This window comes from Penicilliopsis zonata (assembly GCF_001890105.1).
Source record: "Penicilliopsis zonata CBS 506.65 unplaced genomic scaffold ASPZOscaffold_1, whole genome shotgun sequence".
Lineage (NCBI taxonomy): Eukaryota > Fungi > Ascomycota > Eurotiomycetes > Eurotiales > Aspergillaceae > Penicilliopsis > Penicilliopsis zonata.
Window position 1 is genome coordinate 2,602,860 of NW_019208911.1, and position 25,276 is coordinate 2,628,135.

The 25,276-nt window shown below is 51.0% G+C and overlaps 12 protein-coding genes across 12 annotated transcripts; 9 read left to right on the top strand and 3 right to left on the bottom strand.

The window, feature by feature from the left end:
- Positions 1–1,750: 1,750 nt before the first annotated feature.
- Positions 1,751–3,063, bottom strand: ASPZODRAFT_127540 (hypothetical protein). The gene is made up of 2 exons (XM_022721777.1): positions 2,814–3,063; positions 1,751–2,741 (listed from the first exon to the last, which is right to left on the bottom strand). The coding sequence occupies exons 1-2, from the start codon at positions 2,915–2,917 to the stop codon at positions 1,832–1,834; spliced, it is 1,014 nt and encodes a 337-aa protein (XP_022585975.1). The 5' UTR covers positions 2,918–3,063; the 3' UTR covers positions 1,751–1,831.
- A 28-nt stretch (positions 3,064–3,091) lies between these two features.
- Positions 3,092–4,892, top strand: ASPZODRAFT_390186 (hypothetical protein). Its single transcript, XM_022728302.1, has 3 exons — positions 3,092–3,261; positions 3,342–4,374; positions 4,466–4,892. The coding sequence occupies exons 1-3, from the start codon at positions 3,213–3,215 to the stop codon at positions 4,734–4,736; spliced, it is 1,353 nt and encodes a 450-aa protein (XP_022585976.1). The 5' UTR covers positions 3,092–3,212; the 3' UTR covers positions 4,737–4,892.
- Positions 4,893–5,346: 454 nt separating this feature from the next.
- ASPZODRAFT_127541 (hypothetical protein) lies at positions 5,347–6,011 on the bottom strand. Its single transcript, XM_022721778.1, has 2 exons — positions 5,595–6,011; positions 5,347–5,543 (listed from the first exon to the last, which is right to left on the bottom strand). The coding sequence occupies exons 1-2, from the start codon at positions 5,989–5,991 to the stop codon at positions 5,527–5,529; spliced, it is 414 nt and encodes a 137-aa protein (XP_022585977.1). The 5' UTR covers positions 5,992–6,011; the 3' UTR covers positions 5,347–5,526.
- ASPZODRAFT_390357 (hypothetical protein) lies at positions 5,995–6,975 on the bottom strand. The gene is made up of 3 exons (XM_022728303.1): positions 6,754–6,975; positions 6,253–6,543; positions 5,995–6,181 (listed from the first exon to the last, which is right to left on the bottom strand). Exons 2-3 carry the CDS (start codon positions 6,513–6,515, stop codon positions 6,088–6,090), a joined length of 357 nt encoding a protein of 118 aa, XP_022585978.1. The 5' UTR covers positions 6,516–6,543; positions 6,754–6,975; the 3' UTR covers positions 5,995–6,087.
- ASPZODRAFT_390055 (hypothetical protein) lies at positions 6,503–7,139 on the top strand. Its single transcript, XM_022728301.1, has 2 exons — positions 6,503–6,521; positions 6,790–7,139. Exon 2 carries the CDS (start codon positions 6,834–6,836, stop codon positions 7,050–7,052), a length of 219 nt encoding a protein of 72 aa, XP_022585979.1. The 5' UTR covers positions 6,503–6,521; positions 6,790–6,833; the 3' UTR covers positions 7,053–7,139.
- A 2,180-nt stretch (positions 7,140–9,319) lies between these two features.
- ASPZODRAFT_127544 (hypothetical protein) lies at positions 9,320–11,960 on the top strand. Its single transcript, XM_022721779.1, has 3 exons — positions 9,320–9,823; positions 9,903–11,625; positions 11,690–11,960. Exons 1-2 carry the CDS (start codon positions 9,511–9,513, stop codon positions 11,477–11,479), a joined length of 1,890 nt encoding a protein of 629 aa, XP_022585980.1. The 5' UTR covers positions 9,320–9,510; the 3' UTR covers positions 11,480–11,625; positions 11,690–11,960.
- Positions 11,961–12,316: 356 nt separating this feature from the next.
- On the top strand, positions 12,317–14,753 carry ASPZODRAFT_392213 (hypothetical protein). The gene is made up of 8 exons (XM_022728306.1): positions 12,317–12,500; positions 12,901–13,029; positions 13,095–13,100; positions 13,170–13,330; positions 13,680–13,753; positions 13,814–13,910; positions 13,980–14,470; positions 14,528–14,753. Exons 1-7 carry the CDS (start codon positions 12,446–12,448, stop codon positions 14,361–14,363), a joined length of 906 nt encoding a protein of 301 aa, XP_022585981.1. The 5' UTR covers positions 12,317–12,445; the 3' UTR covers positions 14,364–14,470; positions 14,528–14,753.
- Positions 14,754–15,169: 416 nt separating this feature from the next.
- ASPZODRAFT_127547 (hypothetical protein) lies at positions 15,170–16,303 on the top strand. The gene is made up of 2 exons (XM_022721780.1): positions 15,170–15,988; positions 16,054–16,303. Exons 1-2 carry the CDS (start codon positions 15,284–15,286, stop codon positions 16,234–16,236), a joined length of 888 nt encoding a protein of 295 aa, XP_022585982.1. The 5' UTR covers positions 15,170–15,283; the 3' UTR covers positions 16,237–16,303.
- A 316-nt stretch (positions 16,304–16,619) lies between these two features.
- Positions 16,620–17,036, top strand: ASPZODRAFT_12294 (hypothetical protein; the record flags this gene model as incomplete). The annotated part of the gene is made up of 2 exons (XM_022721335.1): positions 16,620–16,833; positions 17,026–17,036. The coding sequence occupies 2 exons, from the start codon at positions 16,620–16,622 to the stop codon at positions 17,034–17,036; spliced, it is 225 nt and encodes a 74-aa protein (XP_022585983.1).
- A 42-nt stretch (positions 17,037–17,078) lies between these two features.
- Positions 17,079–19,220, top strand: ASPZODRAFT_391598 (hypothetical protein). The gene is made up of 2 exons (XM_022728305.1): positions 17,079–19,047; positions 19,164–19,220. The coding sequence occupies exon 1, from the start codon at positions 17,195–17,197 to the stop codon at positions 18,929–18,931; it is 1,737 nt and encodes a 578-aa protein (XP_022585984.1). The 5' UTR covers positions 17,079–17,194; the 3' UTR covers positions 18,932–19,047; positions 19,164–19,220.
- Positions 19,221–19,392: 172 nt separating this feature from the next.
- ASPZODRAFT_87873 (hypothetical protein) lies at positions 19,393–21,674 on the top strand (the record flags this gene model as incomplete). The annotated part of the gene is made up of 8 exons (XM_022730316.1): positions 19,393–19,553; positions 19,616–19,746; positions 19,801–20,008; positions 20,074–20,518; positions 20,586–20,708; positions 20,787–21,140; positions 21,195–21,494; positions 21,570–21,674. The coding sequence occupies 8 exons, from the start codon at positions 19,393–19,395 to the stop codon at positions 21,672–21,674; spliced, it is 1,827 nt and encodes a 608-aa protein (XP_022585985.1).
- A 272-nt stretch (positions 21,675–21,946) lies between these two features.
- ASPZODRAFT_127554 (hypothetical protein) lies at positions 21,947–25,231 on the top strand. Its single transcript, XM_022721781.1, has 4 exons — positions 21,947–22,640; positions 22,697–22,808; positions 22,866–23,587; positions 23,683–25,231. Exons 1-4 carry the CDS (start codon positions 22,276–22,278, stop codon positions 25,085–25,087), a joined length of 2,604 nt encoding a protein of 867 aa, XP_022585986.1. The 5' UTR covers positions 21,947–22,275; the 3' UTR covers positions 25,088–25,231.
- The last annotated feature ends 45 nt before the right edge of the window (positions 25,232–25,276 follow it).

Consider the following 25,276-nt stretch of genomic DNA (forward strand, 5'->3'; position numbering starts at 1 on the left):
GGAAGTGCAAATGGAATGGACGATTTGATTTCGCGGGCCGAGTGGACCAGTGCAGGTAAAGCTGCCTCAGGATGGAATTCCCTGGTTCTCTTTTTTTTTCCTTTTTTTTCTGTGGTGGGCGACTTCAGCTCGGCCCAGAAAGACTCAGCAGAAGATGGCAAAACAGTTTTGCAATGGCAGTGATTGGCCGGCGGGCAGCAGAGACAGCAGCGGTTGACCGGGGCATTTAGGAATGAGAAAAAAACCCACTGTTGAGTATTTTATTTTGGATTTAATTTTTTTTTGGTAATTTTTTGGTATGGTTTACTATTTGTTTTTCTTTATCTTGTTCGGGGAACAAAATTTTGTCTGCTACATAGAAAGGCAGTCTCAGACTAATGCACCTCGACAACCACACCGCTGAAAAAAACAGGTAGAGAGAGATGAAAGAAAAGCCTGGAGAGAGGCTGCAGGGGTATTATGGAGTAGGTACTTACTGGGAGTCCACTTGGTGGTAGTTATGGAGTACACCGTAATATAGTGAGCGGTGAATTGTCATGCTTGGTAACTGAGAAATACCGCTAGAGAAAGGGTCAGCCAATGGGGTTGATGGAGGTGGATCCCCATGTGTCTATGACGACCGACATTCCGTTGACCTCAATCTATATGAAGGACCACACTGCAGAATCTTAGTATGTAGTGCTTGAGATTCTATCACTAACAACTGTAGTCTCACATGAACACAGTACTCCTATAGACAGGTATATTTTACTTGAATTGAAATCTTACACTTCTCCCACTTCTCATACCTCTCATAAAGTAGCTTCTGACAGGTATCCGAACATGTCATAACTCGGACATCTTGAAGTTGAGCTATCCACCCGCCTCGCTGGTTCCATGGATCAGCCTCTCGTCCTAGCGTCACCGTTTGTCTCTGCCTGGCCAATCACTGCATCCTTAGTCAGCCCCACTTGGCGAAAACGCGACGATCGAAAATTTTCTTGCTGCGGCTGGCCAATCGGATGGAGATGGATGCCACTAGCGGGTGGATGCAATCGACCTATGTAGTAGAATGTCTGTCTACATTACCTTACCTTACCTATCCGTCGGTCCATACGCATCATACGGAGTACACCGTAGACTTAGTACCTAGGTACCTACATATGTATGTGGATTAACTAATGATTATTTTGATCAATCATTAACTTTTTAGTTTATGCTGTGTCATAGGACTAGAAGTATAGTACATACGGAGTATGTTGACTATCTATTATTATGGAGCTACAAGACCCCGTACTTCTGTTTGTACAGATGCTGTACTCTACAGAGGCAGTTTCTGCAATGGACCGCATAGCAGCAAGGCGTAACTGCAGTAAGTCTGTAGTATGTACGGAGTACTAGTTATGTGGTACAAGTATGCAGTATAGAATACTCTATAAGAATCCATCCCTTGATACATTCTTCATAAAATTATGAAGAGTTATGTAATAGTAAACAAACAATTAGTAGGCAGATATCATGAATAGACCAATAGTACCTATCTGATAGAGAACTATAACAGGTAAGTATCTACTTACCATGATATAACTAATATGTAGTAGGAAGTTGTTAGTAATAGTTACTCCATACTACATAGATCAAGGTGAAGTTAACGACATTTTGACGTCGTCCACATGTCGTCGATCTACACGAGGATCCAATAGAGTATTTGAATAGGACCAAAGGTCATAATGAAGAATCAATGATATTGACTTATCAGATTATTCTCATCATGTCGTCAATACTACCTAGGTAGAAATATTCTATTTACTAATACACTACACACATACACTACACACTATACATACAAACACTATACTTTCTCTATTGGCCTCAGGACAAACTGCCATGTCGTGCCGAGATGCCACCGCTTCATCTCGACGACTTCCAGCCCGCTCTGCCGCACGATCTCGCCGATGTCGCGGTTCCACCAGCAGCCATGCTTATCTGCGTGGGCAGGCGCGACGTCGTCCAGGATCCGGTTCACCCAGGCGTAGTGCGACCGGCCATGCTCCAGCAGTAGGATCCGACCCTCGCGTGGCTCCGTGATGCTCCCCAGATGTTGCAGCACGCCCACAGGATCCGGCATCGAGCACAGGCCCATCGTCTGCACCACCGTATCGAAATGGGGGCGGCCTTCCGGAGGTGCAATGCTCCCTGCATCTTGTGCTTTAAAGGCGACGGAGACTTGGACCTTCTCCTTGTTCTTGTTCTTGTTCTTGTTCTTATCCTTCATCTTCACTTCGTATTTTTGCCGTGCAAGCTCCACCATCTCCGGACTGAGATCGCTAAACGTCACGCTTCGACAACCCTGCACACTCGCCCGGCCCTTGCTGTCAATAACCACCTTCTCCCCCAGCTCGTAGTATTCCATGTTCCGCCCCGTCCCGCAACTGACCTCGAGCACGTCGCCGCGCGCCCGCTTCACCAGCTCCTCCCGCTTGGTCCCCATACGCATCAGTGTCTCCGACATGTCAACCTCTGCGTCGTAGCTGGCCGCCGTGCGCTGGTACCGGTCCGACACGTCGGGTGGGATCTGTAACGTTCGCGACCGCTCCAGATCGCGCTGGTACGAGGCGTACAGCATCCCCACGTATGCGCTGCCCACCAACACTCCCATCCCAAGAAACGCCATGCCTTTCGGTGACAGCCGTCGTCGGACTTCGCGGGGTGGGTTCGTCAGGAGCGGGTTCGCGCGTTTTGGTAACGACGTCGTCGGGGGGCTTTAACAGAATAGATTCAAGTGTTTAGTTAGTCGCTTGTTTCAACCTTCACTGAAACTTGTAGTTACTCACCTTACAAACTGGGGAGAGGCACGGCTTAGTTTCCCCTGGTTCCCCAGCTTTCCTGCCCCCTGGGCCTTTTTGACGGGCACTCTGCTTATTCGAGATGCACTCATTGTGTCTGTGTTTCTGGTGTTCTTTCGCTCGGAGTTCTAGACCATTCTGACAGCCTGTTATATGGCAGGCATTCTAGTGAGTGATAGAAGATTAGATGAATGAAATAAAGATCTAAAGATAAAGGTAGTTTCACTTGTCACACAAAGGGCGCACGTCAGGATTCTTTGCAGCTGAGCCAGAAGTTTGGCGATCCACTTCCGATCGGCCTTATCGACCCCCTCCTGATCCAGTCTTGACTCTCTCCAGTGTGTTCAACTATTATAAACTACTAACTGCTCTGTTCAACTGCTTATCATGGCGCTGCCGAATAATATTCTTATTGTGGGAGGAGGTGTTTTTGGCTGTAGGTAGACAGGTGTATTCGCCGTCTCGTTGCGTTATAAATATATATATATATATATCTCTATCAGACTAACAAGACAGTGTCGACTGCCGAGGAACTCAGCAAACGACACCCCGACAGCTCGATTACCCTCCTAGAAGCAGCCGCGACCATCCCAAACCCACACGGCTCATCCGTCGATACCTCACGCATCATCCGTGCCGACTACGCCCACCCAGCGTACGCCCGCCTCGCCGGGGCGGCGATCGACCGCTGGCGACACACGGCATGGGGCCAGGAGGGCCGGTACACGCAGAACGGCCTGCTGCTGGTATACACGACCGAGGGGGCGCCGGCAAGCGAGTACGCGAAGAAGAGCTACGAGAACGTCAAGTCGCTCGGCGACACCGTCGAGTTCCTAGCGGGTAAAGCCGACGTGGGCCGCGTGGTGCCCGCCTACGGAGACGACCTCAACATCGCAGGCGGGTATATCAACTGGGCATCCGGATGGGGGGACGCCGAGGCGGGCGTGCGGTACGTCAAGCGCAAGCTTGATGAAGAGGGGAAAGTGGTCTTTAGGACGGGCGAAGTCGAGCGGGTGTTGTTCGAGCAGAGCAAGAACAAGAAGCACAACACAGGAAATGATGCTCCCTCCCGTGCGTATGGCGTTGCTCTCACCGACGGCTCCATCCTAAAAGCCGATCTGGTCATCCTCGCGACAGGCGCCTGGACTCCCAAACTGGTCGACCTGCGTGGCCGTGCCGTCTCGACCGGCCAGGCGCTGGCCTACCTCTCCATCTCAGACGAAGAGCAGGCCCGTCTCGCCCACGTGCCCACCATCCTCAACTTCGACACGGGCATCTTCATCATCCCCCCGCGTGGAAACTTGCTTAAAATCGCCCGTCACGCCTACGGATACCTTAACCCAAGGACCGTCGCTATCCCGGGATCTTCCCCTTCTTCTTCTTCTTCTTCTTCTGGTCAAGCTGAATCTATGACCATCTCCCTGCCGGAGAATGGTCTCCCTATCCCTCCAGAAGCTGAACGGGCCTTCCGCTCCGCGCTGCAGACCCTTCTCCCCTCCATGACAGATCGTCCGTTTGTTAAAACGCGGGTATGCTGGTACACAGATACGTAAGAAGACTACCACCCTGAATACACTGCATACTGCGTATAGAGAGAGAGAGAGAGAGTGTGTGTGTGTGTGTGATGCTGACAAACTAAGACCGAAAGGAGATTTCCTAATAACCTACCACCCTGACCATCCTGGCCTTTTCCTTGCCACCGGCGGTAGCGGCCATGCATACAAGTTCTTCCCTGTGCTGGGCGAGAAGATCGTCGACGCCCTAGAGGGGTCCCTTGAGCCCGAGCTGAAGAAGCTCTGGGCGTGGAATACACCCGAGCCGCGATTTACGGGCACCGAGGACGGGAGTCGGTCCGGGGCAAAGGGGATGCTTCTTAAAGATGAGCTGGCCAAGTCCAAGGGGAGGTTGTAGATATAGCTAGTATTACGACACTCAGCCACTGGTTATAGGTATATAGTTGCTATATATAGAGGATTTTTTTTTTGGAATGGACAGAATGTATAAGACTACTTCACATAAATGGTTCAAACACATGGCTCTAGATACCCGGATCTAAGGCGCTGTGGCTCTACAGGAAAGAGGAGAGATCAATTTTATTTTGACATGGCTGACGCATCATGTTATCACAAGCCATCGTCCCGATCATAGCATGCCATAAATTCCTTCCGACCTATTCTTGCTACCTCCACCCAGTTATAAAAAGCACGCTGCGACAATCTAGAAAACCAGCGGCTATCCACAGCCAGAGTATTACTCGACTGGGTTATGCCCGGCGAGGGGGGGAAAAAAAACTTCACCGAAACCATAAAGATTCTGGGTAATAAGCGGAAAAAAGGTATGAGAGAGCAAAGAGAAAAAAGAAACATTAGAAGGAGGCAACCATTCGACCAGCGCACAGTACCGCCCCCAAATATGCGGAGTGTGCAACCATCTAATAGTAAACAATTGAAAAGGCTTTCGTTCTTTCAGAGAAAGATGGGAAGGGAACAGCCATGAAACTTTCCGAGTCGCTAAAACGCCGTGCAAATGCTAGAAAGAAGCAGAAAAAGAATCATCAAGGTGTCGCCGAAAGAAAGGTGTTTACTCTCCAGACGACGGCGAAAAAAAAGAGGGAAAAAAACTGTTGATACAAAGGCGTGCGTAACGCGGTTAGTTTGAAAGATTGGGCGATGATCACCCTGGGTCCGGTTGGCTGAGCCATTTAAACTTTGCGGAAATCTTAAGACTGTCAGCTATGTGATTTCAAAAAAAAAGTAAGGGAGTGCATACCGGAAAGCACAGGGTAGATCAATTCGAACGCCTGGTAGATCTCCTCACGGACTTTAGCGCCGGTCAGAACGATCTTGCCACTGACGAAAATCAAGAGGACAATCTTGGGCTTCATCATGCGGTAGATCAGACCAGGGAACAGCTCCGGTTCGTAAGAACTGAAGTTGTGATGGCGACTAGCCAGGCCCTCAAGACGGATGGGGAACTTGATGTCGCAAGAACCGACAATGTTTTGGATTTTGAAATCCGTGAACTTGGCGTTGAAGCCGAGCTTCTGGATAATGCGAGCGTACTTGCGCGAGGCTAGCTTCGAGTCATCTTCGGACTTGGCTCCAGTCACGACCATCTTTCCCGATGCGAAGATCAGGGCGGTGGTTTTCGGTTCACGAATACGCATGATGACAGCCGCGAAACGCTAATCGGAAGAAAAAAGAAAAAACAGTTCAGTCACACTATTCTCCCATGGCAGTGCAATTTCTGGGGAGAGACGGAGTTATACCTTTGGGTTGTACTCCGCATTTCTTGCGTGAAGAGCGATGGTCTTCAGGTCCAGGCGACAGTCAAGGTTGACCGTGGCGACAATGTTTCTTAAAAGAAAAAAAAACACCAAAGTTCAGCATTTTCTGGTGACCCAGAAGAACAGCAAGAGTATACTCACTGCAACGTAGGCACAATGCCGCTTCCAGGAGCGTTGGCACCAGGAGTGGCAGCGGGAGTCGCGGGGGTCACCCCATTGCCATTCATGGCATTCGCTCCATGCTGCTGACCGTTCACGCTCTGGCCGCCCATCGCCATGGCGCCCTCCTTTTCAGAGGACGGCGGGGTCAAATCACCGGCGCCCCCAGGAAAAGACAGAGAGGCGGGAGAGGTGAAGGCCCTAGCCTGCTCCGCGTTCGAAGGATGGGTCGTAAGCGAATCCATCGCGACGTGAGACAAAGGTATACTCGAGCTGTAAACCAGCCGAAGCTGAGAGAAATGATATTTCTTAACAAGGGTGAGCGTGCGAAGTGCGTTGGCAGTCTGCGGAGAGAGGAAGACAAGAGTTAGAGAGGAAGGTGAAGCAAAGAGGAAGGTTGTGCGAGAAGGCGATCCGAAAAAAAGGTGGTTGGTGAGGGGTGGTGTAGTCCAGGTCAATAGAGGATGTGAGAGAAGAACATACCCTTTGTGGGAGATGGACAAGTAAATGTCTCCCCTACACTAGATACCCTACCTGCTTAGTTCGAGATCAGGCTTTCTTCGATGATCTGCGACGAGATAGATATTTCCAATCCTCACTGGCGAAGCGTCGATGAGGTGTGTGAGACCGACCGACGAGAAAGGCGAAGACTGAAACGGGAAGGAACCGAAGGCGGCAAGAAAACCACAGTGAAGTGTTTCCTCAGACTGCCTCTTTTTTTTTTTTTGTTTGTTTTGCTGACAAAGCAGGACGACAAGCAAGAAAGGGAAGACGAGAGTTAGATGAGAGCTTGTATTTGCAACAGAATCCTTTTTTTAGTAGGTTTTGTATGGATTGTGTGAAGTCTATCTGGAGGTCTCAAGAGAGCGGCGAAGATGCAAGAGCTGCAACCTTCCTTTTTCGGTTAAAAAAAAAAAAAACTCTTTTTAGGAGGTCGAGAGTTCTTTTTATGTTTCTAAGCTTCTTCCCGGAGAATTAGAGAATGCAGAGGGCTAGAGAGCGACTCTCTGACACAAGGCGTACGAGGCGGGGGTGGAGGGTTGGGGGAGGCCGGCGGGTGGGAAGAAGGCGAGAAGTTTTGGCGTTCCGGGCAGTGCCAAGACCAGCAACAGGATTCCGGCAGCAGCAGGAAAGTGGGAGGTTGGGCCTTTATATAGGGTGAGTCACCGTGCCGGGGTGCTGGCGTCAGGGGTGGCTGGGCCCGGCGGCGGCGGCAAAAGCAGCGACGGACAGATTGCCCTTTCCATGGTTGGGGCCTCTTCCCAGAGCAGGACTAGCGGCTCTTGGGGGGGTATGATGGAGGCAGCATCCTAGGCTGCGCCCCACCCAGCACACCTCGGCTGTTTCTCGTTCGTCCGACGCGTCCTCCACCGCGTTGAGCCCCATCGGCTGGGGGCGGCCGCTGATTGGCAGCGACTCCCTTACTTTCTGTCATTAGTGCCACGGTTGCAGCCAGTTGCCTGGCAGGCCACAGCTACCCTCAGATCCTGCGACTGACCACGGATCCACCACCCTCTCTCCGCCCCCTCGGTCCAATCACGGAGCAAAGACGGTTCACTCGGCGCGCCTCTTTCCTTGCCGCTTTAGCGATGGCAAATGAACAAAAATTCTGCCTGTTTCCAACATCTTTCTTCCACTACTACTCCGTACTCTTGTGAATCAGGTTGACCCTTGACTGAAATAAAGGCTTCATTAATATAAAACTATTGTCAAACAAATACTTTTATATATTGGGATTAAATAGATAATACATCTCTTTCTTATAATTATTTATACAAGTTCTCTTCTAGTTCCCTACTAAATAGATTCCTTTCCAGATGAAATGCTTCTGATTTGCTATAATACTCTCCTTCTCCTCTACAAACAAATTTCTTTTTTGCAGCTGGCAACATCCCAGCTGAGTCGGTGACTCGTAGTAATTTTGGAAGCAAATGATGCTTTGCAGCTGGCCGCGCAAACAGCAGGCGCTTAGCTGCGACAGGTCACTGTGGCGCCTGACCAATCTTACCCGACACAGTCACATTTCCATCCACCCTGTCTTTCCTCCTGGCTAATTAAAGAATCAATCACATCACAAAAGACGTGAGTTTCAGCGACTCAGGATAAGTCAAGTGACTTCGTTTCTAAGTACCTGTCAGATGGAGTAACTACTAGGTATCTAAGTTAGTTATCGGCACTTTATCATCTTTATTATTACTCCGTACCTAGTACTTCCCCAGTGCCAAGGTATTCCCATACCGCAATTACATATGGTATGCTTCATGGATACTCCGTACGTACCATGGGCAAGACAGTTTATTTTGTTCCATGAACATTCCTTGCATAGAAAAATGAAGAACGTTTCATCGAGTATTCTTATCCTCCGTATGTATCACCGTTTATTCAAATAACACGTGTTCTTTACGCAGGTCAGCAATGCCTTAGGTACTCCGTACCTCTCCAGATTCTAGGTACGGAGTACCTAGGTAGAAGGTAGAATAGGCCGAGGTCTAATGTTGGTTATCTACGGGACACTACTGTCAGCGTACTAATAAAGTGAATAGAGGGATCGCCATGTGTACTACATAAGCAATTCACCTAGATCCTTTTCTCCACTACTATGAATAAGTGATAGCTTCCATACTATGTAGTACAGTCGTCGATAGCTTCGAGTTATTCTTGTATGTAGGCCTCATCCTGCTAGAATTGGAAGTTCAGGACTACTTTAGTACTTTACGCATATACCTCGAACAGATCTGATTCGAAAGGCAATACCTGAAAATCATGTAGTATCAAAGGACTGTCAGGAAATTTATCCGGACCTGATGGCTTGTGATTGATTCTTCACCGGCGGAATCGGACCTGTGGACAGGACAGGACAGGACAGGGAAGGACAGTGGACGGTGGACACAAAAACTCGTAGCCGGACTTTTTTCCGGGCCTGCCTGAGACTGTCCGTCGCGACGGAAGCTTCACGGAACGGGCGATTCCCATCGGCGAGACGCTCATTGGTTCGGCCACAGAAAACCCTCGGGTACCACTTACATCAGTTATAAGGTCGAGGGGGTTCCCCAAGAACACCAGCACCAGCCTAGCCTTGAGTGAAGTGGAACTGGCAGTTATTCTCACCGGCGCTCCTTCTCCCGCTTGCTCAGGGAGCAGTTTATTAAGCTCAAGTCCTCCGTGTCGCCTGTCGCGACGGTATGGAGACGGTGCTCCCGTGATCTTTTCTTATCCTGTGATAGCGTTTTCTTTCCAAGCATGGCCTCGAAAAGTGCGGTTTTGCCTCTGATGAGGCATCAAGCGCGATCGTCTACCTCGCTCCCTCCCCAATCATACCGTCGCTTGTCGGTTCTGTCGCGAACTGGTCGCACTAAAGATGGTTTCTCAGCTCTCGCTACAAGGCGCGCCGGTGCCTACCCCTCGGTGCTCGGTGCCCGCAGCTACGGACACGTTCAAGCCCGGCCCTTTTCACAGTCGCTGTCGCGGAATTTGACTGATGAAAATGGTAACTTCGATCCTCGTCAGCTGGATAGAGAGTCGGATGAAGTCGACGTGTGTATCGTCGGTGGTGGTGAGTTAAAAAAAAAAAAAGTCATTTGGTTCCCCTCACCCGGAGGATAGCAACTGACCGTGCTCTCCCCATTTATTAGGCCCCGCTGGCTTATCAGCGGCGATTCGATTGAAACAGCTCGCCAACGAGGCTGGAAACGAAGAATTCCGTGTGATTCTCCTTGAAAAGGCCGGCGAACTGGGAGCCCACATCCTCTCCGGCAATGTTCTCCAACCCACTGCCCTCGACGAGCTTCTGCCAGATTGGCTGTCGGAAGACAACCCGGATCGATTCGAGTTTGCCACGCCGGCGAAAAGCGACAAGATGCGCTTCCTCACAAAGAACTCGTCCTTCCCAATCCCTGCCCCGCCACAGATGCACAACCACGGCAACTACATCATCAGCTTAAACCAGTTGACGAAATGGCTAGGGGAACGGGCAGAGGAGATTGGCGTGGAGGTCTACCCTGGATTCGCAGCGAGTGAGTTGGTCTATAAGCCCGATGGGTCGGTGAAAGGTGTTGCGACCAATGATCTGGGCCTCGACCGGGAGGGCAAGGCGAAGGACACATACGAGCGAGGAATGGAGTTCCACGCCCGGGTGACTCTACTCGCGGAGGGCTGCCATGGGAGCTTGACGAAGCAGGCGATTAAGAAGTTTGACCTTCGTCGCGACAGTCAACCGCAAACATACGGACTCGGGATTAAGGAAATCTGGGAGATTCAGCCGGAAAAGTTCAACTCCGGCGAGATTGTGCACTCGATGGGTTACCCGCTGCCCAAGGATACGTATGGAGGTGCGTGGATGTACCATTTCGGCGACAACATGGTCAGCATAGGTCTGGTGGTTGGCTTGGATTACCCCAATCCGTGGCTCTCGCCATACGGAGAGTTCCAGAAGCTCAAGCACCACCCTCTCTTCAAGGATGTTCTGGAGGGCGGAAAGTGCATCTCCTATGGCGCCAGGGCCCTGAACGAGGGTGGCTTCCAGTCCATTCCCAAGTGTGCGTTCCCCGGAGGCGCTCTGATCGGCGACACCGCTGGCTTCCTGAACGTTCCCAAAATCAAGGGAACCCATACGGCCATGAAGTCTGGAATGCTTGCAGCGGAGGCCACATTTGCAGCTCTTCAATCCACCGACGATGGGACCGTGTTCCTCTACGACTACGAGGAATCGCTCCGCAAGTCGTGGATCTGGAAGGAGCTGCACGAGGTGCGCAACATGAGGCCATCCTTCAGCACCGCCCTCGGACTCTATGGCGGTATTGTCTACTCCGGCCTGGAGGCCTTCGTTTTCCGGGGCAAGATGCCCTGGACCCTGAAACACCACGGTACAGACGCCACCGCCACGGGCAACGCAGCTGATTACCCGAAGATCGAGTATCCCAAGCCGGACGGCAAGATCAGCTTCGACATTCTCACCAGCGTGAGTCGCACGGGTACGAACCACGAAGAAGACCAGCCGGTGCACCTGCAGGTCAAAGACTGGGATAAACACACCGACATCGCATGGCCGCAGTACAAGGGCGTGGAGAATCGGTTCTGCCCTGCTGGCGTCTACGAGTACGTTGAAGACCCGTCCAAGAAACACGGTGTCCGCTTCCAGATCAACGCGCAAAAGTATGTTTCCTGTCATCCCCCTCCCTCTTCGACCCTCCTCTTTGCTAACAGCATCTAGTTGCATCCACTGCAAGACCTGCGATATTAAAGTGCCCACCCAAGACATCAACTGGCAGACTCCTCAAGGCGGAGAGGGTCCCAAATACTTCATGACCTGAGCGCAGGCCTTTCTGGAGGAACCGACATTTTTGCTTGTAAATAATACTTATATACGGATATCATGGCGTCAGTACGGCTTAGGAGCGCCTAGTTATCGCTAGGTACTTACCCCAAAAATTTATATTTTTTTATTCCCCTTCAACAGGAATTTCTCTGTATCAAGACAAGAAACCGTGCTTAGGTAGGTAGACTATTATAGCACAGTGCCGGTTCAGCATCCTGGTCCTTGGGTGGCGAACATGAGTTACCCCCGTGGGGGGGGGGTATTGAACCGTGGAAACCGCCGATTTTCTCTGGTTCCAGCGGTCTAATAGTGTAAACAAACAATCAAGAACATCTACACCATAGAAAATAAAGACCAAGAATAGAATTGGCTTCGTGAAACACAGCGCAGACAGAGCAACCTCTGTCTCTGAGTAACTCCCCTGTGATCGGCTGGCGGTTGCCTTGAGCTGACTGAGTCCGAGGCGGGCCACGTGGATCGACGTTCGAAGTGAGGCGAGCCGTCTGTTTGCTCAGCTCCCTCCACCGCCTCACACCTTCGCTCTCTCTCTTGTCCCCTGCGATCAAAACAATCTCTTTCCCTCTTCTTCTGCCAGCCACCATCCTCTTAACCTTCCTCTGCAGCTTTCCCACCGTTTCTCTGGCCTTATTCCCAGCAATTCGACCGGACGGCCCCCTTATTCCTGGATTCCTTCGCCCAAAAAAAAGGATACGGAGCCACCCTGTCTGCCTTAGGAGCGTACGGTTGTAAAGCCAAGGTTCTCGCCTTTTTCCTTTTGCCTGCCATCGGACTGGAGAACCCGCCGTCAGCGATCTCTGCTTTTATAAATTAACGCGCGAGGTGACTCTGGAGCTGCCAACGATGTCGACCGAAGTGTCTTCAACCCGTCTTTATCTCGGGAATCTTCCCCGCAATGGTATGCAGGCATTCAACCCTTCCTCCCGAAGAAGAAAGTAGAAAAAAAAGGAGAAAAAAAAACCCCCCTCCCCCCGCCGCGTTGTCTTGGATCCTGGCTTGTCTACCGGCATGTCATTCGGAAATTAGGGGTTCTTGTTTGCCTTTTCCCCCCAGTTCTACACCCCTGCCTATGGACAGCCCTGGATGGACGCGCATCGGTCCTGCATGCGTTGTGCCCATTCAGCAGGCTGCTAGGGATCGTGAACGACATGGAGAAACAAGATAGGCCTTGGGGATCTTTGGTTTTCTTCTGTGGCGGTCTTCCATATTTGTCACGAACTGGATCCTTGCTTGGACTGCGAGAAAAGCTGACATTTTCATGGCGCCGATGCTTTTGGCGCTACTGATTTTTTACCTAGTGACCAAACAGGATATCGAGGAACACTTCAGCAGCCATGGCTCTGGAAAGATCACGGAGATTAAATTGATGAATGGGTTCGGTTTCATCGAGTACGAGGATGCAATGGATGCAAAGGATGTTGTTCCAGGTGCGTGCCTCCCTTGCTTCCTTCCTTCGATTGATCGGTGCTGATGCAGAAGTTCTTTCATCTAGCTTTCCGTATGTGATGAATGTCTCTGTTAAACCTTACTTCGCCCACCCCCCCGCCTAACTGAGATGGTATACCAGATGGAAGCGACTTCAAAGGCGAACGTCTCACTGTTCAATTCGCACGTGGGCCACGACGCAAGGAGAATTTCCCCAGTCCGGTGGATCGTCCCAGTGCACCCCGTCCGCGCCGCACGATCTATCGCATGCAAGTCTCTGGTCTTCCAGAAACAAGTTGGCAGGTTAGCAACCCAACCCTACTTCTTCCAAGATCGCTCGGAGGCCAACATGCTGTTGGATCCGTGTATACCACTTGGCTTCTTTTTATATTTCATACCATGTTTTTTGCTTCCTTTTTCTCTCCCCTCTTCTCTTTTGCCCTGACTATAGCACTCGCCATAAATCATCCACTTGGAGCAGGGTATCTCAAGACAACAGACCATGGACTTACTTGACCTTTCCTTTTGGATACTTGACGCTCCGATTTTGGAACCCCCCCTGTGTTTTGATCTTCTTTTGGACTCATACCGGATCTGGACTCCTGGACAAGCAACTGGAACATTCCACTTACACCCTTGCCTCTTTTTTTAGGATCTCAAAGATTTCGCCCGCCAGTCCGGTCTTGATGTTGTCTACTCGGAAACCGGTCGTGAGCACGGCAGAGGGTGGGCCACTCTCCGTTTGATTTCCAGGATGTGTGTCGACTTTTGCTAACCTTTGGCAAGGTTTGTGGAATTTGAATCTGCCAACGACCTGAAGACCGCGGTGGACAAACTCGACGGTCGAGAATTCAAGGGATCCAGAGTGACCTGCGTCGCCGACGTAAGAACCAAAAAACCGCTTCTATCCCATGCAGAGAGGAACCAAACTCATATATATCTATCTCGATAGATCCAGAATCCTGAGGAACGTCCGTTCCGCGACCCCTACCGTTCTCGTTCCCCGCGTCGAGGCTACCCCCCCGTGGATGAGTACGACCGGAGAGGCGCCCCCCCTCGTGGCTACAGCCCCAGAGCTCATTATCGGGAGCGTTCACCCAACTCGATGCGTCGGGACTACTATGAACGTGATGGATACGCCCGCCGCTCCCCTCCGCGCCCCAGGATGGATGATTACCCTCCGCCCCGTCGCCCCTATGAGGACCCCTACGATGCCCGTCTTCCTCCCCCGCCTCCTCGCCACTATGATGATCCATACATGGCCGGCAGACCGTACGCACGTCCTCGTAGTCCTGCCCGGGCCGATTACCCGTATGATCGTCGTGGATATTGGTGATTGCAAGATGAATCCACCTTGTTTTTTTAGAAAAAAAAACAACAACACCCTTTTCCTTGCCCACAACCTCTCAGCGGCCCCGTGTGATTGTTCTCTTTTCCCATTTGGTGAATACCCAATAAGCGATCGCCCTTGATTTATGTATCCATTATGTTGCTCCGAAGTCGAACAAAGTACAAAACTCACGGATTGGCTTTGCTGAATGTACATGCACCCCCTCCCTTCTCTTGCGGCGCAGTTTCTTCCTCACGATTTTTCATGGAGCGAGAGAGAGAATCTTATGATAATGATCTGCTCGATACAAACGAATTTTCTTTTCACTTTACACCATCAGATGGAAAGGAAAAAAGGTCAATCCTGTTGGACATACACATGCCTGGGAATTAACATTCATACTTGAATTTAATGAATATTAAGCCCAGATCTTCAAGTACTGTGGTGTACTCCGTACCTAGGTAGCTAATAACTAACTGCAGTAATAAGCTCTGGTTAGTGATTACCCCACTATGTCGTCGCTGAGGAACAGCACCCCGCCAATTTTATCCCAGCTCACACCTCATCGCGCACATAACAGCAGAAAAGAGCCGAGATTAAACACCTAGCTTCGAGCTCGGAGATACTCTCGAAAGAGGCGCATTGAGGAGACAGCAATTGTTGTGGAGTCGGACTGACGGCACAATTGGTTGCGTTGACTTTTCACAACCAGCTTCTATTTGAATTGCTGAGGTTGGAGCAATTGTTTTTTAGATTATCCCTACTGCCTTTCCAAGATCAACATGGCCGAGCAAAGAATTAACGTGCACATCCCCCCCCCGCCGGCAGTGTTGGACAGCGTCAGCCTGCGCGATATCCAGCTCCCGCTCCCTACAGCCCCTGATCCATGGCACCGCGCAGGCAAGCCGCAGCCCGCGACGGCGTCGATGAAAATCTCATACTCGTCTGCCGTTGCGGCGGCGGCGGCGGACGACGTCTCCCTGTCGCTCGATTACGGGAAGCTGTTCCGCCGGCTGGACGCGGAGGTGCGCGATCTAGGCAAGCAGGGTGCGCCGGGCCATGCGATGGTCAACGTGGATGGGACCCAGCGCGATGAGATCCTCGTCAACGATCTGGCTCAAGATGTTCGTCTTGTGGCTTCGGTGGTCACGCATTGTGGGCTGGATTTATTGGATGAGACGGCGGCGGGGATCCGGCGGATGGCGCATCTTCATGTTCAGACGGTTGAGCAGACTACCTCTTCTACTTCTATCTCTACTTCGTCTTCGCGATTCCCTATTAATGGAGACTACGGTCGGTGTGAGGTCTGGCTGCATCTTCCCAAGGCACTTCTACGCGCCGAGGGTGGATTGCGGTACCGCAGCGTCACGGTCTGGGGATATAAGCAGTCAGAGGAGGAGGAGTTTTCCGAACAGGCGGTGGTCGAGAGTGGCCGGCGGTGTCCCGTCGTGCTGGAGGAGGAGTTTAGGATCGAGGGGATCCGATGCCATTGTATCCTGGGTGTGAACTCGCACGAACGCGTTGAGAAGCAGGCGGTCATTATCTCTTTGGTATTCGAGGGGCCGGGCCAATTGGCGTGGGGGTCTACCGTTATTGATACCTACCAGGCAATGACGAGAGCTGTTGCAGAGGTATTTCCCTCTAGTTTCGTTCTATTCGTTTTACAATCGTTCTTCGTCTTGCTAATCCCATACAGAAAGTCGAAGAGACATCCTTCCAGACCGTCGAGGCATTGGCAACCTTTATCGCACGTATCGCAACCGTCGACTTTTCAAACGAGCGAGTCACCGTGACGGTGGAAAAGCCCAGTGCCCTGTCCTTTGTAGAGAGATCCGGCGTCGAGATTACTAGATCGCAGGCGTTTTTTGAGAAAGCTTGAGAAGTTGACGGGTGTAACCTAATAAAAGCAACGGATGAGACTACCTAATAATAATGATTCAGCCATACTGCAGACTGTCTTCAGCCATAGTACCTTCCTGTTAAACAATCTTCTCTATTGTTAATGCGGGGGAACCTCAACCTGTCACGGATACACGTGACGGCGACGATCTAGATGTGGCTTAGCCTCGCTTAGCTCAGAGTCCCGTGATTGGCTCCCTCTCGCCCGGCCAAGTTCAGCTGCTCTTCAGGTATTCTTTTTGTTCTCGACATCCCACCAACAACACCCCGCTGTGAAGCGTGTTCTTTGTCTTGCGTCGCGGTCCTTACTGCCGTCTGTTCCTACTTGAAACGTCCCTGGGAGGCCTCATCGTCTGTTCCTCTATGTCCCTGTCTGCGTCGAAGCTGTACCTGTCGTCCGCTTTTGTGCCTTTCCCTGGCTCCGTTGCCGGCTCGAGCTCTTATTCTCTGACGTCGAATTCCGACATTTGCATTGCTGACCGGCTGGCTTCTGCTGCATTTTCACAAATTGAGGCCGAGAGCGCTCGTCCATTGTCCGGTTTCTCGATCGGCGAGGTGTTTTGGCTAGGGGTCCAGGGTCCGTCCTGAGGAAGGGCGGACGGTAAACTATTCGGGAAGTTGGGGAGTTTGAGAGAGGGTGCTAATCTAGGGGAGTTGCCTGCGGAAACTCTGCCTACCATTATTACTCAATTGGTTGAATTGGTGTATGAATCTCCTTTCTGTGCTGCTGTTTGTTTTCATATTGATATGCTGATGGTTTCTACTATAGATACTGCTTAACGGGCTTTTTCCTTCCTGCCTGTTCTCCCACATATGCATAAGTGAGCGGTATTAGTTTTGCTGAGACAACCAGCGACCTCTCAGTTGTTTCCTGGCCTTCCGAAGTTTTCTTTCCCCTGGTTTTTATCCGCCAATCCTCGCAGTTTCATTACATAACCATGGACTCCGCGTCGTCTACCGTTCATGACGATCTCTCCGTCGGAGACGTCTTCAGCCCGCAAGCCGACCAGACCCACTTCCGCTCGGAGTTCGGTTTAGTGAACAAGAATAATTCTCATACCCTGAATGAGGACGTGCACGCTGTGCCCAGAGACGATTTTAGAGAAAATGGCTTCCGTCAGGTTGAACCCACCCCTGTGAGCCATCTAGCTGAAAAGGCGCAGCGGCGCAGGAAGAAGAAGAAGCAGCAGCAGCAAGGTTTTGGCCAGATCGCCCCTGCACTCTCGACTGTTCGTGGATTCACGCCCATGGCATCTGGCGACGAAGATTCAGATCTTTCTGCTACGAATTCCAGAGCCCTCAATAGTCCTGTCGTTCAGCCCTCGTCGACAAGTGGAGTCAGTGCTTTGAAGCTGCAAATTGAAGCTCTTAGTTTGTCAGGCGAACGTCCCACCAGTAGCCAGCACTCCGAGACCCACAGCAATGCAAGTGTCTGCTCAGACAGTGACCAGACGGAAGTTCTCACCTGCTACGAGGTGCCTTTAGATCACGATTTTGTCAGCACCGAGGCTGCTGCGCAGGAGGATTCTAACAATGGCCCAAATACAACCGACATTCGTGCCCAGCTGTGCAGAAAGATGACCACGGACGACTTCGAGCCGCTTCTCTGCCTCGGAAAGGGCTCCTTTGGCACGGTTCTCCTTGTGCGTCACGTATTGACAGGCAAACTCTATGCCCAGAAACAATTCCGGAAGGCGTCAATTACCGTGCACAAGAAGCTGGTGGAACAGACCAAGACCGAACGTATGATCCTGGAAAGTGTCAATCGCCACCCTTTCGTGGTCAAGTTGTTCTACGCCTTCCAGGATCATGAAAAGCTGTACTTGATCTTGGAGTACGCCCAGGGCGGTGAATTGTTCCACCATCTCGCCATAGAGCGCATGTTCGACGAAGACGCCGCGGCGTTCTACATGGCTGAAATGGTCCTCGCCCTTGAGCATCTGCACCAGAACGTCGGTGTCATATATCGTGATCTCAAGCCCGAGAACTGCCTGCTTGACCATGAAGGGCACTTGCTGCTCACGGATTTTGGCCTCAGTAAGATCGCCGTTGATGATGCGGACCGCTGCAACTCCACCCTCGGCACGATCGAATACATGGCTCCCGAAGTCGTCCAGGGGAAACTGTATGGTAAGGCATGTGATTGGTGGTCGCTGGGCGCCCTCGGATACGATCTTCTTACCGGGTCACCGCCATTCAAGGCCAACAACCACGCCAAGCTGCAAGAGAAGATAGTCAAGCAGAAGCTCGTGCTCCCTTACTACCTCGGACCCGACGCCAAGGATCTCCTGACTCGCCTGCTCCGCAAGGAACCCTCTAAGCGGCTCGGCTACCACATGCCCAAGGACTTGCAGACCATCAAACAGCACCGATTTTTCCGGAAGATCGACTGGAAGGCTCTGGAACGGCGGGAGCTCACCCCCCCGATCCAGCCGGTCGTTACCGACCCCGCTCTAGCCGAGAACTTCTCTGTCGACTTCACTCACCTGCCTCTGAGCCCGCTCATTGCCAGCGCCGGGTTTGAAGAATCTTATGGTCGCAGCATGGCTCCCCGCGCATCGTCTGCCGGTCTTGATGGCCTGCCCGGCGAGACGGATCCGTTTGGGGGCTTCAGCTTCGTAGCGTCAAGCAGCCTGCTGAACAATGGACTGGGCGCGATGATGGCGGGAATGTAGCGGATTGTTGTATTGACTATGCTTTTTTCTGTCGGCTGCTAGACTTGCCTTGATCAATTTTCTTTTATGTCCTTAAGTCATTGATAGAACTCGAGTCATCTCATTTACCTCAGTGTGTATGTATCCACCACAATCCATATCTGGCTGCATATATTGAGCTTGACGTTTCCTTACTCCGATATTATCCCAGTACCTATTCTCAGACCACTGATTGCGTGCTCGGGGGATGAAGTTGAGAATCAACGCTCCTGTTGATTTGTCCCCCGCCCGCCACATCTTGCTTGGGTTTGCAGCTCCTGAACCAGTCAGAGTTCTTTATAGTAGAGACTTATCTGTTGACAGTAATGGGAATGAGCTATATAAAAGGGTGCTACCGCTCTAGTATCAATTTCCGTCTCTGATAGTTAACTCTATATTCCAGTTTCCTGCCAGGAACAATAACGAATCTACAGTGAACGATCATGGCACCCAATAAACGCCCCAATTTCCTGATCATCGTAGCCGACGACTTGGGCTTCTCGGATTGTGGATGCTTTGGCAGTGAGATCCGGACGCCGAACATCGACCGCCTGGCTCAGGATGGGATCCGGTTCACGGATTTCCATGCGGCGGCTGCATGCTCGTAAGCGATTCCCTTGGTTTCATTTTATGTACAACGTGAAAGATAAATATTGATTCTCCCAGACCGACCCGTTCGATGATCTTGACCGGAACAGATCATCACATTGCTGGCCTGGGGAATCTCATCGAGGTCACCAACAGCCCCAAGCAGACGTCGACGAAGGAATCGAGGATTGCGACAGAGGCTCAGAGAGGTAAGCTAGATAGACAGCCTTGTTGTATCCGTGCTGGACTGAGTCAAAGGATAGGAATGCCCGGGTATGAAGGATATCTCAACGAACGCGTCGTCACCTTCTCCGAGCTGTTAAGAGACGGAGGCTACAAGACGATGCTCGCGGGCAAATGGCATCTCGGGCTCACCAAGAAGCGGTCGCCTCTTGTTCGAGGCTTCGAGCGGTCTTTTGCCCTCTTACCTGGCGCGGCGAACCACTATGGCTACGATCCAGAGATGGAAGAGTATGTCAGAATATCACTGGAACAATTTTAAATATAGCTAATTAAAAAAAAAAAAAAACGGATAGGCGCCCGATATGGCTTCAGACGACGGTGACTGCCCTTCATATGGAGGATGGGGAATACGTCCAACAGCTGCCCCGGGACTTTTATTCCTCGAACGCGTATGGCGACCGGATGCTCCAGTACCTCCGTGAGTGGAAAGAAGAAGAAGAGAAAGAGAAAGAAGAAGACAAGAAACGGCCCTTCTTCGGTTACTACCCCTTCTCCGCTCCTCACTGGCCCCTGCAGGCTCCGAGAGAGTACATCAATCATTATCGTGGAATGTATGATGACGGGCCGGAAGCTCTGCGGCAGCGGCGGCTGCAGAATCTCATCAGGTTGGGCATGATTTCCTCGGACACGTTGCCGCACCCTGTCATCGCAGACGAGGTCAAGGAGTGGGAGGAGATGACCGAGGAGCAAAGGAAGTTATCCTCCCGTGCCATGGAGGCATATGCCGGTATGGTTGAGGTGAGTGTGTGATCTGCAAACAGTGTCAAGAGTTTCGTTTTTTGATCTGATTTTGTCAACTCTCCAGTGTATGGATTACAATATTGGTCGAGTAATCGACTACCTGGACGAGATCGGAGAATTGGATAACACGTTTATCATGTTCATGAGTGATAATGGCGCAGAAGGCGCAGCCTATGAAGCCATGCCGGTTTGTTTTAACCTTTCCTTAAAGAGAAGATGAAGAAGGGAAGAGTGTTACTGACGCGGGATTCTGGATAATTATTAGCTTCTCAAGAGGCCGCTGCAGGAGTACCTTGAGAGATACTATGACAATAGCCTCGAGAATATCGGCAACGGCAACTCGTTCGTGTGGTACGGACCTCGCTGGGCTCAGGCAGCTACTGCCCCGTCGAGACTATTCAAGGCCTTTACAACCGAGGGGGGTGTTCGAGTCCCATGTGTGCTTCGATATCCGCCCGTGCACGGCAAATTAGACGGCAAAATAGTTGACGCCTTTGCGACAGTCATGGATATTGCACCCACTATCCTTGAGCTCTCCGGCATTAGCCATCCTGCCCCGACGTACCAGGGCCGCGAGGTGGTGTCTATGAGAGGATCCAGCATGGTGTCCTGGCTAAAGGTTAGAAGTTCTTTCCCGAGGATTATATTTATTTGTCTGACTTTGAAATCAAAGGGCGAGACCGACAGGATCCACGAGGTTGATTTCGTCCAGGGCTGGGAGTTTTGTGGTAAAGCGGCCATCCGCAAGGGAAACTGGAAGGCAGTCTTCATTCCCAAGCCCAAGGGACCCGAGAAATGGCAGCTGTATAATCTCTCGGCGGACCCAGGGGAAGTGCACGATCTTGCAGAGGCTCATCCGGAAATACTGAACGAAATGATCCAACTCTGGGAGATTTACTCCGACGAAGTGGGCGTGATCCCGTTGCTACCAGAGCTGGGGAAATTCATCGAGGCGACCGAGGAACAAATGCCGGTATGGTCCCCTCCCTTCCCTTCAATTTGTATAGTGCATGTCATTTAGAGACATGCTAACCTGCATGAACAACAGGAAGATGCATGGATGGAGTATGAATACTGGAAACCGGGGGCCCTGAAGAATCCCGAGGCGTTCACCAGGGAGGTGCCTCGCTTCCAACGCTTGAATACCAGGTAGTAGATAGTTTGCAGGCATTCCAAATGCACCTTGAAGAAGACAGTGAACATCTTGACGAATAGATCTGGCGAAAAACCAGCCACTGTCGATACGATCTTGTTTATTCGATGAGCTTCACCAGCCACTGACCCACTGTCAGAATAACCATAATTCAGCTCGTATTGAACACGTCGGATTGAAGGATTTCTAGAGCTGTAGTGCCTGAATAGAGAGAACTGCGTAGTAACAGTAAGTACCTCCACTTGAGTGATTGTTTAGCTAAGGTAGTTGATAGTAACAGTTCTTATAATTATACGGAGAACAATACGATACTTGAGTAGAGAATCACGTGGGTCCTTGACGAAGTGGCGCTTCTTCCATGGTTTATCAACCCCCCACCAAAGGAAGACTTCCTCTCGACTGTTCTGCGTCCCGTTGGGGGTCCAGTTGGCTGTTCTTGCTGCGAGAAATGCTTTTTATCCGTGTCGCGATGCCCCCGCGATCAAAGTGCCGCCTCTCTGTCGATATAACCACGCCTTGAGTGGAGAGAACTGTGGATTTACCGGGTGTGTCGCATTCTATTAATCGCTACCACTAGAACGTCTGGAGGCGCTTTATCACCATGGAGCAAGCTAGCGACAGTACGCCGTCGCAGGCGGATTCGCTGCAGGTTCCGACGAGACAATCAAAAAGCAGTTCAAACCCTCTCAGTTCCCCGGGAGAGACGCCGCAGACTTCGTCGGGGAGAAGTGACTTTTTCGCCGCTCACGGGGCTCCAAGACCAGTGCCACCGTCGAATGCAAAGGTTGCGATACCGCGACAGCGAACAAACACCGTCCATCGAGCGACCCGACGGGTGCCGAGAGCCTGCGAATCTTGTCGGCAGCGAAAGACAAAATGCAGTGGCGATACGCCTGTTTGCCGCCAATGTCGTGAACTCAGGGTACATTGCCAATATCCAGTAAGCTGGCGGGAGAGAACAAAAAAGTAAGATATTGAGTCTTGTGTGTGGTATGGACGAGCTGACTCTTGGAATCAAATAGGCAGATGGACCGGTTGACCGCAAGAGCCCATGACTTTGAGGCTCTGCTGAACGAGATCGGCAATAGCGTGGGAGGAAAGACTGCAGAGAGCATCCGCCAGTTGCTAGACAAGGTATGTCGGATCTTCTGTTAAGGGGGGTAAACGTGTCTTGAGTCTGACTGCAAGTAGCATTCTCTAGATCATGACTTTCATTCAGCCGACCCCAATTCCCATTCCGAAGTTTCTCGTGACGAACCTGAGATCAGCTCACCGTCCTCAATTGGATCCCTGGATGCCATTGACAGAGTTGAAGAAGACCTCAACCGAAGCGAGAGTTCCCGCGCCACTGGATATATGGGGAAGAATTCAGAAGTTGTTTGGATGCAAAGACTCCTCAAGGAAGCCGAGCAGCGCTCGAAAGGGCAGGCAGGCACCTGGGAACCGGATATGGAACACTCACCATCCGGTGCTGACCTCTCTATCAACTCAATGAATTATCATCTCGACGACATAGATATTTCTGTCCCGGAACCAGTCCAGATGGACTGGATCCCTCCACGAAATATCGCGGACCATCTTTTTGAAGACTATTTGAAAACGGTTCATCCTTTCTTCCCCATTATCAACCGCCCCCTCTTTACCGCACAGTACACCACATTCTTCGATCGCCACGGTCAACCTAATGCTAAGTGGATGGCCATTTTGAACATGATCTTCGCTATCTCCGCCAAGCATGCGCATCTTACCCAGGCTCCATGGCGTGGGGAGGAGAAGGATCACTTGTACTACTTTACTAGAGCAAGGTTCCTAAGTATGAACGGAGACGTCCTCTTCAGCCATCCAGATCTTCAACAAGTCCAGGTGGAAGGGTTAATCTCGTTCTATCTGCTTGCATCTGATCAAATAAATAGGCAAGTCATATTGCACACATCTATTCTGAACATGCTTCAAGCGCATTGCTTTCTCTATTCATTATAAAAATTCATTCTTTCTAACGAATCATTAGGGCGTGGACAATATCCGCCTTGGCCATCCGTTCGGCAATCTCATTGGGAATAAATATGAAGATCATGACAGACTCGACTCCAAACACGGCAAAAGAAGCACGCTATCGAGTCTGGTGGTGTCTTTACACCTTTGAGCACAAGCTTGGGATAATGACTGGCCGGGCCACATGCATCCTAGATGGCATTTGCACCAGTCCCTTGCCGATTCCTTTTGAAGAAGATCACCTACAAGACCCAATCCCAACCCAGCTACTGAACGACCCCAACATGCGAGATGAGAAGGTCGGATCCGCAGTGGCGAGCAGCCTGGTCCGATTGATGCCACTGAATCCAACAAATGGCAAGGAAGCGCATCACAGCGACCTCCCAAGAAATACGTCTTTCCTGAAAAGCATACCTCCAAACCAAGGCCTTTGCTTTCTTTACTATACCGATCTCGCCGTCATTGCACAGGAAATCATCGACAAGGTCTATTCAGCGCAATGTGCGATGACTCCGTGGGCGCATATCGAAAACCGAATCGGAGAGCTGAAGGCTCGAATCGACCTTTGGTACTCCTGTTTGCCAGAAGTCTACGATTTCACCAAGAAAAAGGATGATGACGGGCCGGAGTTGATCCGTGGAAAGTTACGCCTTGCATTTCACTACTACAGCAGTCGAATTATTCTTGGTCGTCCGTGTCTTTGTCGCCGGGATGCACGGGCGACAAGTCCAACAAAAAATGAATCTTTCAGTCACAAAATGGCCGTCGTCGCTTTGGAGTCCGCCATGGGGCTACTGGATCTCATCCCGGACGAACCCGATGCTATCCAACTGTACCAGATTACCCCATGGTGGTGTGTCCTGCACTATATGATGCAAACCGTGACCGTGCTTCTCCTGGAACTATCCTTCGGAAGCGTCCATATGCCTCAGAGAGAAAAGATTATCCTCGAATCAACGAAAAAGGGGATCCGTTGGCTTTTTGCAATGTCCGAATATAGCACCGCCTCGCGGCGGGCATGGCAGTTATGCGATAATACTCTCCGCCGGATCGCCATCGGAATGGAGTACGATGTCGAAGACATGCCCTCATTCATATACCAGCGTAAACCGGAATCTCCGATCCGTGCCCCGGACGTTGATTCAGGTCTGCCATCTATGGTATCCCCCACTCCATACTCCTGGGGTGACGGTCTGAATGCCACCCCTACAACTAATGGGTTTCACCAAGAAGCCCATGGCTATACGGTCCCACAACAGCCTCCCCTGACATCAAATTACATGCAGGACGCTTTTGGCTTGGTGGATCGGCCGATTGAGTCGGATACGTTCTTCCCATATGACCCTATCAGTGGGGAATTCATCCGCTCCTTCTTCCCTAATCCTACTGATGGGGACCAAAAAGATCCTTGGATGGAGTAAGCGATATCATCTATTATGAGGGTTTGAATCTCTTCGGAAGTTCAAGTGCCATGTATTCGGAGCCATATATGCCATATACTGTACTATTATACCTAGGCTTTCTAAGAATGAACTTGATACAGGTTATCCTTAGAGTCAAACCTATTTTATTTATCTAAGAACTATGATCTGTACAGGTAAATCCCAGCT